At 47.8% G+C, this 10567-nt stretch overlaps 1 protein-coding gene across 2 annotated transcripts in view; it reads left to right on the top strand.

Annotated features, from left to right (window-relative positions):
• The window catches only part of GABRA5 (gamma-aminobutyric acid type A receptor subunit alpha5), a 70192-nt gene extending 60048 nt beyond the window's left edge, over nt 1-10144 (top strand). For both annotated transcript variants that reach the window (XM_045561813.1, XM_045561812.1), the window contains exons 9-11: nt 1797-1949; nt 4797-5008; nt 8875-10144. In XM_045561813.1, coding sequence (XP_045417769.1) covers nt 1797-1949; nt 4797-5008; nt 8875-9174 — 665 coding nt within the window. In that variant the 3' untranslated portion in view covers nt 9175-10144. The remainder of the gene's footprint in view (nt 1-1796; nt 1950-4796; nt 5009-8874) is intronic.
• Nucleotides 10145-10567: the final 423 nt, after the last annotated feature.

Consider the following 10567-nt stretch of genomic DNA (forward strand, 5'->3'; position numbering starts at 1 on the left):
AAACAAAATGAAAAGAACCACCACCACCAAAAGAATTAGGAGAGTGATTTCAAATCCTACTTGTAAAGAAATAAACCACACTTCACCTCCTCCAGCGTTAGGGAGTAGGCAGAACTGGATCTTCAGCAAAGATCCAGTCCTGGCTGCTAAACTTCTCCCTTGCCCTTCTCTTGTCCTTGTTTCTCCCATGTGTGAGGCGACTCTGCCCCTCGGCAGCCCTCCCCCGCCTGGGCTGTGGGAAAGCGCACCCTACTGCTGCAGGCCTGTGTCAGGCCATACTCAGAATTTTGGCTCCTTTTCCATAAGGAACATCTCATTTTTATGGTTCCTTAGACATAAGATGTGTTATGAGCAAAGGCTCAAGGAAGCACCTGCAGCTGGCCTTGCCAAGCTATGGCCTCCATTACAGCAGCAAGCACTGCAGCTATGTCATCAGCTCCAGTGTCCCAGCACTCTGTCCACGCACCACAGACCACTCCCCTAATAGGTGAGCCTGAGCCCTCACCTGGGGCCTGCTTTAGTGGAGCCCCCACAACCATTCTCCCCACGTTCACAATGCAACACGGCTCCCCAGCCACACCATCCCCTCCTTGCAACTCAGTTCAGCTCTGTCTCCACTTCCCCAAGCACACTTCCCATCTCCCCAGGGGGATGCAAATCCCAGTAGCCAGGAGACGCTGGCCCAGCGGGCCACACTCACCCTCTGACCCCTGCCCCCACCTCAGCTCCTTACCAGTTAACCATCAGGACGGCATCATTCTCAGCAAAGAACGGGAGGTCCCCTCTAGCCTCCCACATAGCCAGGCAAATCCAGAGAAGGCACTGGGGCATCGCCAAGGAAATGCCCCCGATTTCAGCGAGCAGACGACACCTGTCTTTGGTAGGTGGCAGAAGGGATGAGCTGCCAGGATCCGTGGCCCCCTGAGCTGCTGTTCCTCACCCTCCAGCCAGCCGGGCCAGCACAGAGCCTGTGGGAGGGTGGTCGTCCCACCTCCCTGGAGCCTCCCAGGCTGGGAACTAGGAAGGAATCTGTGCCCCCACAGCAGGATTCTGTGATGTCCCCAGTTACATCTGGGGAGCCTAAATCCTGAAATCCTGATTGCAGCAGCGGGCAAGGAGGCGGTGGGAGAAAGGCACAGATTGTGACCGGAGATTAGTGAAACACACGAATCTGATTTTCCCCAGGAAGAGCATCTGTCAAACGCTCTTCAGAGACCAGGGTCAAAAGACTTACTTATAAAACGGGCCGGGCGCGGTGGCTCACGCCTGTAATCCTAGCACTCTGGGAGGCCGAGGCGGGTGGATCGCTCGAGGTCAGGAGTTCGAGACCAGCCTGAGCAAGAGCGAGACCCCATCTCTACTAAAAATAGAAAGAAATTATCTGGCCAACTAAAAATATATATAGAAAAAATTAGCCAGGCATGGTGGCGCATGCCTGTAGTCCCAGCTACTCGGGAGGCTGAGGCAGTAGGATAGCTTGAGCCCAGGAGTTTGAGGTTGCTGTGAGCTAGGCTGACGCCATGGCACTCACTCTAGCCCGGGCAACAAAGTGAGACTCTGTCTCAAAAAAAAAAAAAAAAAAAAAAAAAAAAAAAAAAAAAAAAACGACCACTAAGAAATTCATGCATCCTCCTCTGTCCTCTCCTTAACCCAAATAATACAAGGAAACCCTCGTGGACTTGAAAGAGGAGTGAAAGGAGGCTCCCAGGGAACTCCTCTGACCCAGCCAGCAGGAACCAGTGGCCTGAGTGCAGAGACTGAAGGCGACTGAGGGGTGTTAATTTTCTCATTTGCAGGTGAATACACAATCATGACGGCTCATTTCCACCTGAAAAGGAAGATTGGGTACTTTGTCATCCAGACCTACCTTCCCTGCATAATGACCGTGATCTTATCGCAGGTGTCCTTTTGGCTGAACCGGGAATCAGTCCCAGCCAGGACAGTTTTTGGTGAGTTTCCCCAAGCCAGACCTGGACACTTGTAATTGGTGACAGACACTAACGACCTACCCTTACCTAAAGCAACAGCAACCAATGCCAGAAAACCAGTGTTAGCTTCTCTGTTGTGTGACCTGGGAAACAAATTGACCAGTGAGTTAAGAATTTAATGTTGAGGATTAGGATTTAGAATTTGTTTCTAAAGGAGGGTTCAGGGAATAATGCATGGTCTATTTGATAGTCATTTCCTATTTGAAAAGGCTTTTTGTGAGGTTTGAAACTGCCAGCATGCATCTGTTTTACGTGAGATTTTGCTATACAGGTTGAGTAGCCCTTATTAAAAATGCTCAGGACAAAAAGTGTTTTCGGTTTTGGATTTTGGGGGGGTTTGGAATATTTGTATTATACTGACTGAGCATCCCTAATTCAAAAATCCAAAATGAGCTCTGATGAGCATTTCCTTTGAGCATCATGTCAGGGCTCAAAAAGTTTTGGATTTTGGGGCATTTTGGGTTTTGGATTTTGGAATACACAACCTGTAGCATTTTCTCAGTTCTCATAAAGTACGACTTTATAAGTTATTGGGCAGTTTTCTTTGAAATGTGAATGCCACCTTAAAATTAACTACCAAGTCACAATCAATGTTATACAATAGTAAAAAATTAAACATATGTGGCGAGAATCTAGAACAACATCATTTTACATCTCTAAGGCATAGATTAAGTTTAGAAAGAGCTAGCCCAGGAGGTACCTTGGCACAGCTGACATAGTTGAGTGGCTGACTCTTACCGTGAAGCTCATTTTCCTCCAATTCAAGAAGCGATACTAAAGGAAGCTTTGCAGGTCTGTTGTGATCATGGACTCTCACATCTTTCTAAACTGTAAGGTATGATTCACACGTTAGCACTTGCTATTGCAGTTTGATTTTCAAAGGAGAAAAAAGTGAGCATGCATTTTATCCTGATGCTCCCACAGTGTGCAGGAAGCCAAGAGCCCGGGGAGTTTACGAGTGAGTGGCACAGGGGCACTCCCACCTCACTTCCAGCCATGTGTCCAGCTTCACTGGCGAGGCCTGTCTGAGCTCAGCGTTGTTTCAGAAGTGTGGAGGGTGGCTCGTGGTCAGGCAGTGCTCCCCAAACTAATGTACGTGATGAACTCTTTAGGGACAACTTAGTAGGCTGGCAGGGAACACAAGCAGGAAGAATGTTGTCTATTAAAGACCACTTCCTTTCAGAGATTACCAGTGCACATTAGGATGTTAAAGGCCCAAGAAGACACAAGAGACTTGTTCGAGGTCGTGCATAGAACACTTCCCCCCAGCCCAATGATTAACTAGATTTCTGAGAAAAATCAAAGATGCCTATCTCTCATTAAGCATTAATTCCATGCAGGGTACCCTGTTCCTTGAGTATATGTAAATACCTCTGGAGGATGGCATTGAATGAAAACTGTTGGCTGCTGTGACTGCCAGCAATGTTAGCTCCTGTGGCGCTATGCTAGTTTCCAGGGCAACTGTCACAAAGTACTACAGATTGGGGCTTAAACAGCAGAAACGTATTGTCTCACAGTTCTGGAGGCTGCAAGTCTGAGATCAAGGTGTCAGCGGGGTTGGCCCCTTCTGAGGACTGTAAGGGAAGGAGCTGTTTCAGGGCTCTTTCCTACTCTCAGGCTCCGGTAGCTCCTCGGCTTGCGGCAGCGTAACTGCAGTGTTCACGTGGCCTTCTCCCTGTGAGTGTCTGTGTCCAAATCTCCCTTTCTTATAAGGACGCTGGTTATACTTGATTAGGACCCACCGTCATGACCTCATTTAACTTGATTACCTCTGTAAACACTGTATTTCCAAATAAAGTCATAGTCTGCAGGGCTGGAGATTAAGACTTCAACATGTGAATGGTTGGCAGGGTGGGGTGGGGCACAATTTGACTGATAGCAGGTGTGTTACACCCACATCCCCCCCACATAGGTGTGTGCACACGCAGACAACTGCCTTGAGGAGGAAGGCTGGATGAGCACGTGCAGGCTGCAGGGACTGCAAGAGTGCAGCAGACCTGGGTCTGAAGATGGGTTGTCTCATTCACCAGCTGGCAAATGTGGGCACATTGCTAAATACTTTTTGAATCTTCAGGGTCCCTACCTGCAAAATGGGGATAATGAGACCACCGTCCTGAAGGTGGCTCAGATCAGAGCATAAACCTGCCAGTCCTAAAGGAGTGCCCCTTCCAAGGGATCCAGCCTCACTGCGTGGTCACTGTAGAGTTTCCCCTGAGGCCACAGGCACCTTGCAAGCAGTCTACAGGGGACATTGTGCCCTCTTTGGGGGTTAAGCACCCAGACTGAGATTTGTATGCAGTGCTCCTGCTGCACTCTGGCTCCTGCAAGTCTGCAGGTTGGGTTAGTCCTGGTGACAGAAAGCCTGTCCCTTTTGTTTGCGGGGCGCCCACTACTTACAAAGCGCACAGCAGCTGTGAAGCGCTTTACCAGCTGCAGTGTGAATGGGGCTCCCATTCCCCACTGATCTTGCCACAGAGACACAGAGACACACCGCTCGCTCAGCGTGTCTGGGTTGTGCACCAGGTATTTGCCCGGTTTGGTCATCAGGACCACAGTCACACCCAGCTCCCTGCCCTCCTCAGCTCATGTTCCAGAAGAAGGAGACAATTGGGATAAATCAAATAAGCAATTTCTTAAATGCTGTGACTGTGTTGAATGTTATACACACAGTAAAGATGAAGGTGCCAGCTGGGGTTAAAATGACCAGTTTCTCTCACGTCTCTGCTTGTCATGCCCGGGGGTGCTGCTCTGGGTCCCGGCGCTGGCACTGACCACGTTGCCTTCCCCACCCACCCCTCTGGCCTGCAGGGGTCACCACAGTGCTGACCATGACCACCCTCAGCATCAGTGCCCGGAACTCTCTGCCCAAAGTCGCCTACGCCACCGCCATGGACTGGTTCATAGCCGTGTGCTACGCCTTTGTCTTCTCCGCGCTGATCGAGTTCGCCACCGTCAACTACTTCACCAAGAGGGGCTGGGCCTGGGATGGCAAAAAGGCCTTGGAAGCCGCCAAGATCAAGGTACTGACCTGGTTTTCCTCCCTCTCCTTTCTTGACTGAGAAGATGTGCTTCATCCCATGTCCCAGTATGAGCCCAGGCATCGGTTCTGCCCACCCCCACGAGCCCCCATTCGTCCCTTCCATCATATCCAAGGTCCATAAGACACCTTACTTACACAGGGGCACTTTTCTAATTTATTTTGAATCACCCATTTCATTTGAGCGAAAGGTCTGATGTGACATGAATGGCTTGGGCTTGTTTATATTCAAGCCTATTGTTGATATTTTTGCAGAAGTAACTCCTGCCTCATCAGGGACGACTTGTCCAGTTTTTAATTGTGCAGTCTGTTCTTCTGCTCATTTTTATACCACTTCACCACGCAGTGTGTCCTCTTCAAGGTGGCATTCAGGTCGTGGAGAGGGCACTCAACTTAATGGCAGTGGCGCGTCAGCAGAGCATGGCCAGGGCCGCTGACTAAGTGGTTTGACTCCTCTGCACCATGCACATAAATTGTTGTGGAAAATACTGCTTTGTTCAAAGCAATTAATCATTGCGTATTTAAAGGGTGATTTGTTCCTAAATCTTCAGAACATTTGGAGACAAACAGTTGCACAAGATTCCAAGCGGCATCATTTCCTTGGGGAGATGAGAACAACGTACATAGAAAGGAAATAAAGCTGTATGTGATATACTGCTAATTACAGCGTGCGTAAAACAAATCGGCTGATCTTCTGTACTGAGAGAAGAGCAGGTCAGAGCCAGCAGGGCAGACTTGAAAGTAAAACTTAATCTGTGCTGGACTGGATACGTGGAAACTCAGCATGAAGGGAGTCCTGGGAGGCAGTAGGGAAGTTTCTGTCCTGACCTCCCAGCCAGGGCCTACAACCAGCGTGCTCTGGCTCCAGTGAGGACACTTGGTTCTGTTCCATCGCCAGCTCCGCACCTGCTCGTAGCGTTTGACTCTGCTGCTTCCTTGCCCAGGAAAAGTCAGAAGTTCTGACCTGACCTGGCCCGTCTGGCTCTTCCCACTTCCAGGTGCCAGGAGTCCCCTCCTGTGCTCTAGTTTCAGTCGGGGGCTCTTCCCACTTCCAAGTGCAGCTTGGCAGGTTGGAAGAAGACCTGACAGGGCCCGTTCTGGGCCCCTCGCGGAAGGAGGTGGGGGAAGCTGGAGGAAAGGCCTGGACAACAGGAGCCTCAGGTGTGGGTGCGTTTAGGGGGCTGGAGGGTGAACAGGAGTGATCTGACTGCACTGGGTGGTCAAGGGGGTGGTGAGCTGGGAAGCATTTGTAGGAACGGGCTGTCTCCAGACTGTACAGACCAGGGAGCCACAGAGTGTATTTGTCAGGGCAGGAGACAGAGAATGGAGTCTGGGGAGAGGCGGCTTCCCAACACCTGGCCCTGTATTGCTGGAAGGTACCAGTTTGCCGAACACATGGGTCTTAGACAGCCACACCATGTGGGCTGGAGATAGCCAAGTCTGAAGTCAGGGACCTGGGAGTCCATGGTGTGAACTGAGGTCGCCAGGCTCATGCCCGTGGGTCTAGGAGGAACACGAAGCCCGGGGTAAATGGAAAGACCTGAAATGTTGTCAGGTGTTGTGGAAAATGTGGCCAGGATTGTCAGCCACCGTGTCCTCACTCAGCCCCCTGTTGCTGTAGATCTGAATGGAGACCTGGAGGGAGGAGACAGGGTGGTGAAGTGTGTTGTCTAACCCCATGCTAGCGGTGATTTTCTAGAATAAACAATGTGCCTTGGTTAGTCTTGTGGAATGTCAAGACTGTGTGTCATTCCCCAGAAGGCTGATGTGCTGGGGATTCCAGCCCTGCTGCCAGAGAGGCTCCGTGCGGTGGAGGCATCGGAGTGTCCACAGGCTTTGGGCAGGCAGGCCGTACCGTCAGACACGGGCAGCGGGCATGGAAACGCAAGCCTGCTGTTAGCCTGCTCGTGTAAACTGTTTCTTGGAAGTAGAGAGAACTTAAAAAATAGACAGTGCTCACCACTGTTCCATGTTGGGATTTCCAGGAGCAAACACTGGGTCAGGGTTTGAGGGGCAGGGCAGTTTTTAGGGGTGAATATTTGGGAAAGGAAAGAGGAGGAGGTAAGATTGGGTAGAGGAAGACGTTAATCCATGAGGCAAGTCTGGCAAAGCCTCGGCTAGTCCGCTGGGGAGCTCTGGAGCAAATGTCCTGGGCATTTCCCTGCATCAGGGGATGTGGCCAGGACTTTATACTCCTGCCCTTCTGGCCACCAGACGCGGGCGGCTCCCCCCGGAAAGGCGTGATTTGGGCCAGGCAGCCCTCTGCAGCTGAGGCTGCCCCGAAAGAGCTGACCCCTGGCCACGCTGCCATGGCGGGGCAGCAGATGCCTCCTGGAAAGGACACACGTCCGTGTCCAGCACAACCATCATGACTATCTTGAGTTCTGCTGCTCGTCCCTCTGCAGTAAAAACACACGCTGTCACAGCAGAGCAATGTCTTCCAAAGTGCTGGCTCTCCCTGGTTCCACTCAGAGATGAGAACCATTCAGAGCTGTCGGTCATGTTTATTGGTCTTCTGGCAGACCATCGTCAGTGCTCACGTGAGGGGGGGATTACAAAGCACCATCACGTGTCTGGGGTATGGCCTGCCTCCATCAGCATCCCTCGAGGTGTCCCAGGTGTCCCTCATGCTCCTTGTACTTGCCTGGTACTTGCTCTACCTCTGTTTTCACCCACTCCTGTGCTCCCTGCTTGGCCTTTCTGCTTTTTATCTTTTACATATTTATAATGGTTGATATATTTTCCTTACTCTACCATCCTGTGTTTTCCAAATTTTATTTAATGAGATTATATTACTTTGGTAATGAAACAAAATTTATTCTGATGTTTTATTGTGCAAATTTTCGAACATACAGCAGTATTGGAAGAATTTTACAGTGAAAGCCTGTCTGCCATTCACACTTAGCTGAGCTTGTGTCATCCCCATCTATCCATCTGTCATCTCCTCCTCTATCAATCCATCCCTACACCCATCCTCAAGCAATCCATCAGTCCATCTTATTTTTTGATGCATATCAAATAAATTTCATTTCCCAATAAATGTCAGCATGTGTATCATTAACTAGAGTTCAATATTGTTACACTGTTTTATTCTTTTGAAGCAAAATTTACATAGCGTAAAATGCACGAGTCTGAAGGGCACCTTTGCTGAGTGTTGGCAAGCGTGTACTCCCGTGTGACACAATCCCTGTCAAGATAGAGAACATCACCAGCCTCCAGACAGTTCACTGTGCCTCCTCCCAGGCAGCTCCTGTCCCCCAGTGCAAGCGTGCCCACTATTCCAATTTTTCCACCATAAATTATCTAGCCTACTTTAGAATTTCATATCCAAGAAAAAGGAAAAAATATTCACAAAAAATATATACAAGGGTGTTCATAGCCACTTAATCCATAATAGTCAAGACTGGAAACAGTCCAGGTATCCATCAAGAGGAGGATAAGAAACTGAGGGTATATTCATACAAAGACATACCACTCAGTAATGGAAAGGATACTAGCAACAGCATGGACGATTCTCGGCCATTCCTTAGGGATTCCCTTACATCCACATGTCTTGTTGACTTCCAAGGCTAAAGAAATGATGGCTGCTCTGCAGCATAAGAAAAGTTTATCCTAGGTTCTTGAGAAATGTCAAACATTCATATCAATAATGGCTCTTGCTTGTGCCAGGTTCCTGTCTGCTGGCTGCCTGGGGTTATAGACCAAGAAGGTAGTGGCTTCTGGACTGAGAATCCCAGGGCCAAGCAGGTGTTTCTTTACCTCTTTTGGGAGATACACCTTTAGAACTCGAAAGGGAGCTGACAGTTGCCTGCAGATGGCTCGTCCTCACATTCTTCTTATATGTTGCAGAAAAAGGAACGTGAACTCATCCTAAATAAATCAACAAATGCTTTTACGACCGGGAAGATGACCCACGCCCCAAACATCCCAAAGGACCAGACCCCAGCAGGGACCACTAATGCATCTTCAGTCTCAGTGAGACCTGAGGAGAAGCCTTCTGAAAGCAAAAAGACTTACAACAGCATCAGCAAGATCGACAAAATGTCCCGAATTGTATTCCCAGTCTTGTTCGGCACTTTCAACTTAGTTTACTGGGCAACATATTTGAATAGGGAGCCGGTGATTAAAGGAGCTGCCTCTCCAAAGTGACCCACCGTGCTCCCAAACTCAAAGAGAGCCATACTCCCAGCAAAGTTGTACCACGGAGGGCTTGAGCTCAGAGGGCCTCTCCATGTTTGGGCACTCTCTTTCAGGAAATTTTTGCATGTTTAATAAGATGTACAATTAATATTGCCTTGATGTTTCTATATGTTACTTCAGATGTTTCAAAGATGTCACATTGGTAAATAAAGCAAACAACTTTCTAGAAAACCAGGAGACGATGATTGACACTCAGATACTCAGTATCTTACATTGATAGTTTACAAACAAGATAAGTCTATTTTTAACTGCTCCAAGTGTTACCTAATGATGTTTTCTATACTTCCAGTGTCATTTCATACAAATTTTCCCAGCAAAGAAATATTTTAGGAATGCTCCATGGTTATTACTTGACCAACTATTGCAAGAAACAAAGATCACAAAGAGCACATTTTTCATTACAAGGAAACTTGGACATTTATGTACAAAATGAATTGCCTTTGATAATTCTTACTGTTCTGAAATTAGAAAAGTACTGCATGATCTTACATGAAGAAATAGAATAGGCAAACATTTATACAGACAAATTTAATAACAGAAATATATAGTATGTTAGATTAACAGATAAAATATTTCCCCGGGGAAAAGTTTAACTACTTAAAAAGTCTTTTTTTTTTTTCCCTTTGGAAAAGAAACTTATTTCCCACCCCACCCACATCTCCCACTACCCAAGAAAGAAAAGGCGACGTGAAAACGAAAAGATGTGTGATGACATTCTCGACACTTGGCCTGTACGTTCGCTGTCTCCGAAACGTTGACCACCTCTCCCTGCAGCCAGCGTGTAGTGCTTCAGTGGTGAGACATTGTAATTATTTTCCATTTTATTTCCATGTATGTATTTCATGATTGACTTATGGCTCTGTTAGCTTTTGTATATGAATCTTAAATGTTCATTAAAAAATAAAAAATGAACTGATCTTGTGGGCCTAGAGAACTCTTTTTTAAAAATTTCATATTTTGGTAGACTTATTTCTTAAAAATGACATTAAAGGAAACCCATCATTAAAATGCTGCTAGGGGAAAACAAAACAAAACTCTTACTTGGCAGCTTCCCTCTGGTCCAATCTAATTCTATAGAGTAATAGTTGGGAGAAAACAGTGAGGATGTTAGCAGCTTCCGAGTGGAAGTTTTTCCAAGTTCTTGGTGATCATCGGGAAAATTTCAGAATGCACCATGCAAGCCAAGCAAGAGACAGTTTTTTCATTTTTGTTTTTTATTGAAAACAAAAGTACACTCTGTCAAGAGGAAGAGAGCAGCAAGCTCGAAAAGACCAGCTGCACTGGGAGGAAGTGGTTTCTGGTCTTTTGAGGTCTTACTAATTGAGGAGAGGAGTACTCAAGG

This window comes from Lemur catta, chromosome 9 (genome assembly GCF_020740605.2).
Source record: "Lemur catta isolate mLemCat1 chromosome 9, mLemCat1.pri, whole genome shotgun sequence".
NCBI classification, from domain to species: domain Eukaryota; kingdom Metazoa; phylum Chordata; class Mammalia; order Primates; family Lemuridae; genus Lemur; species Lemur catta.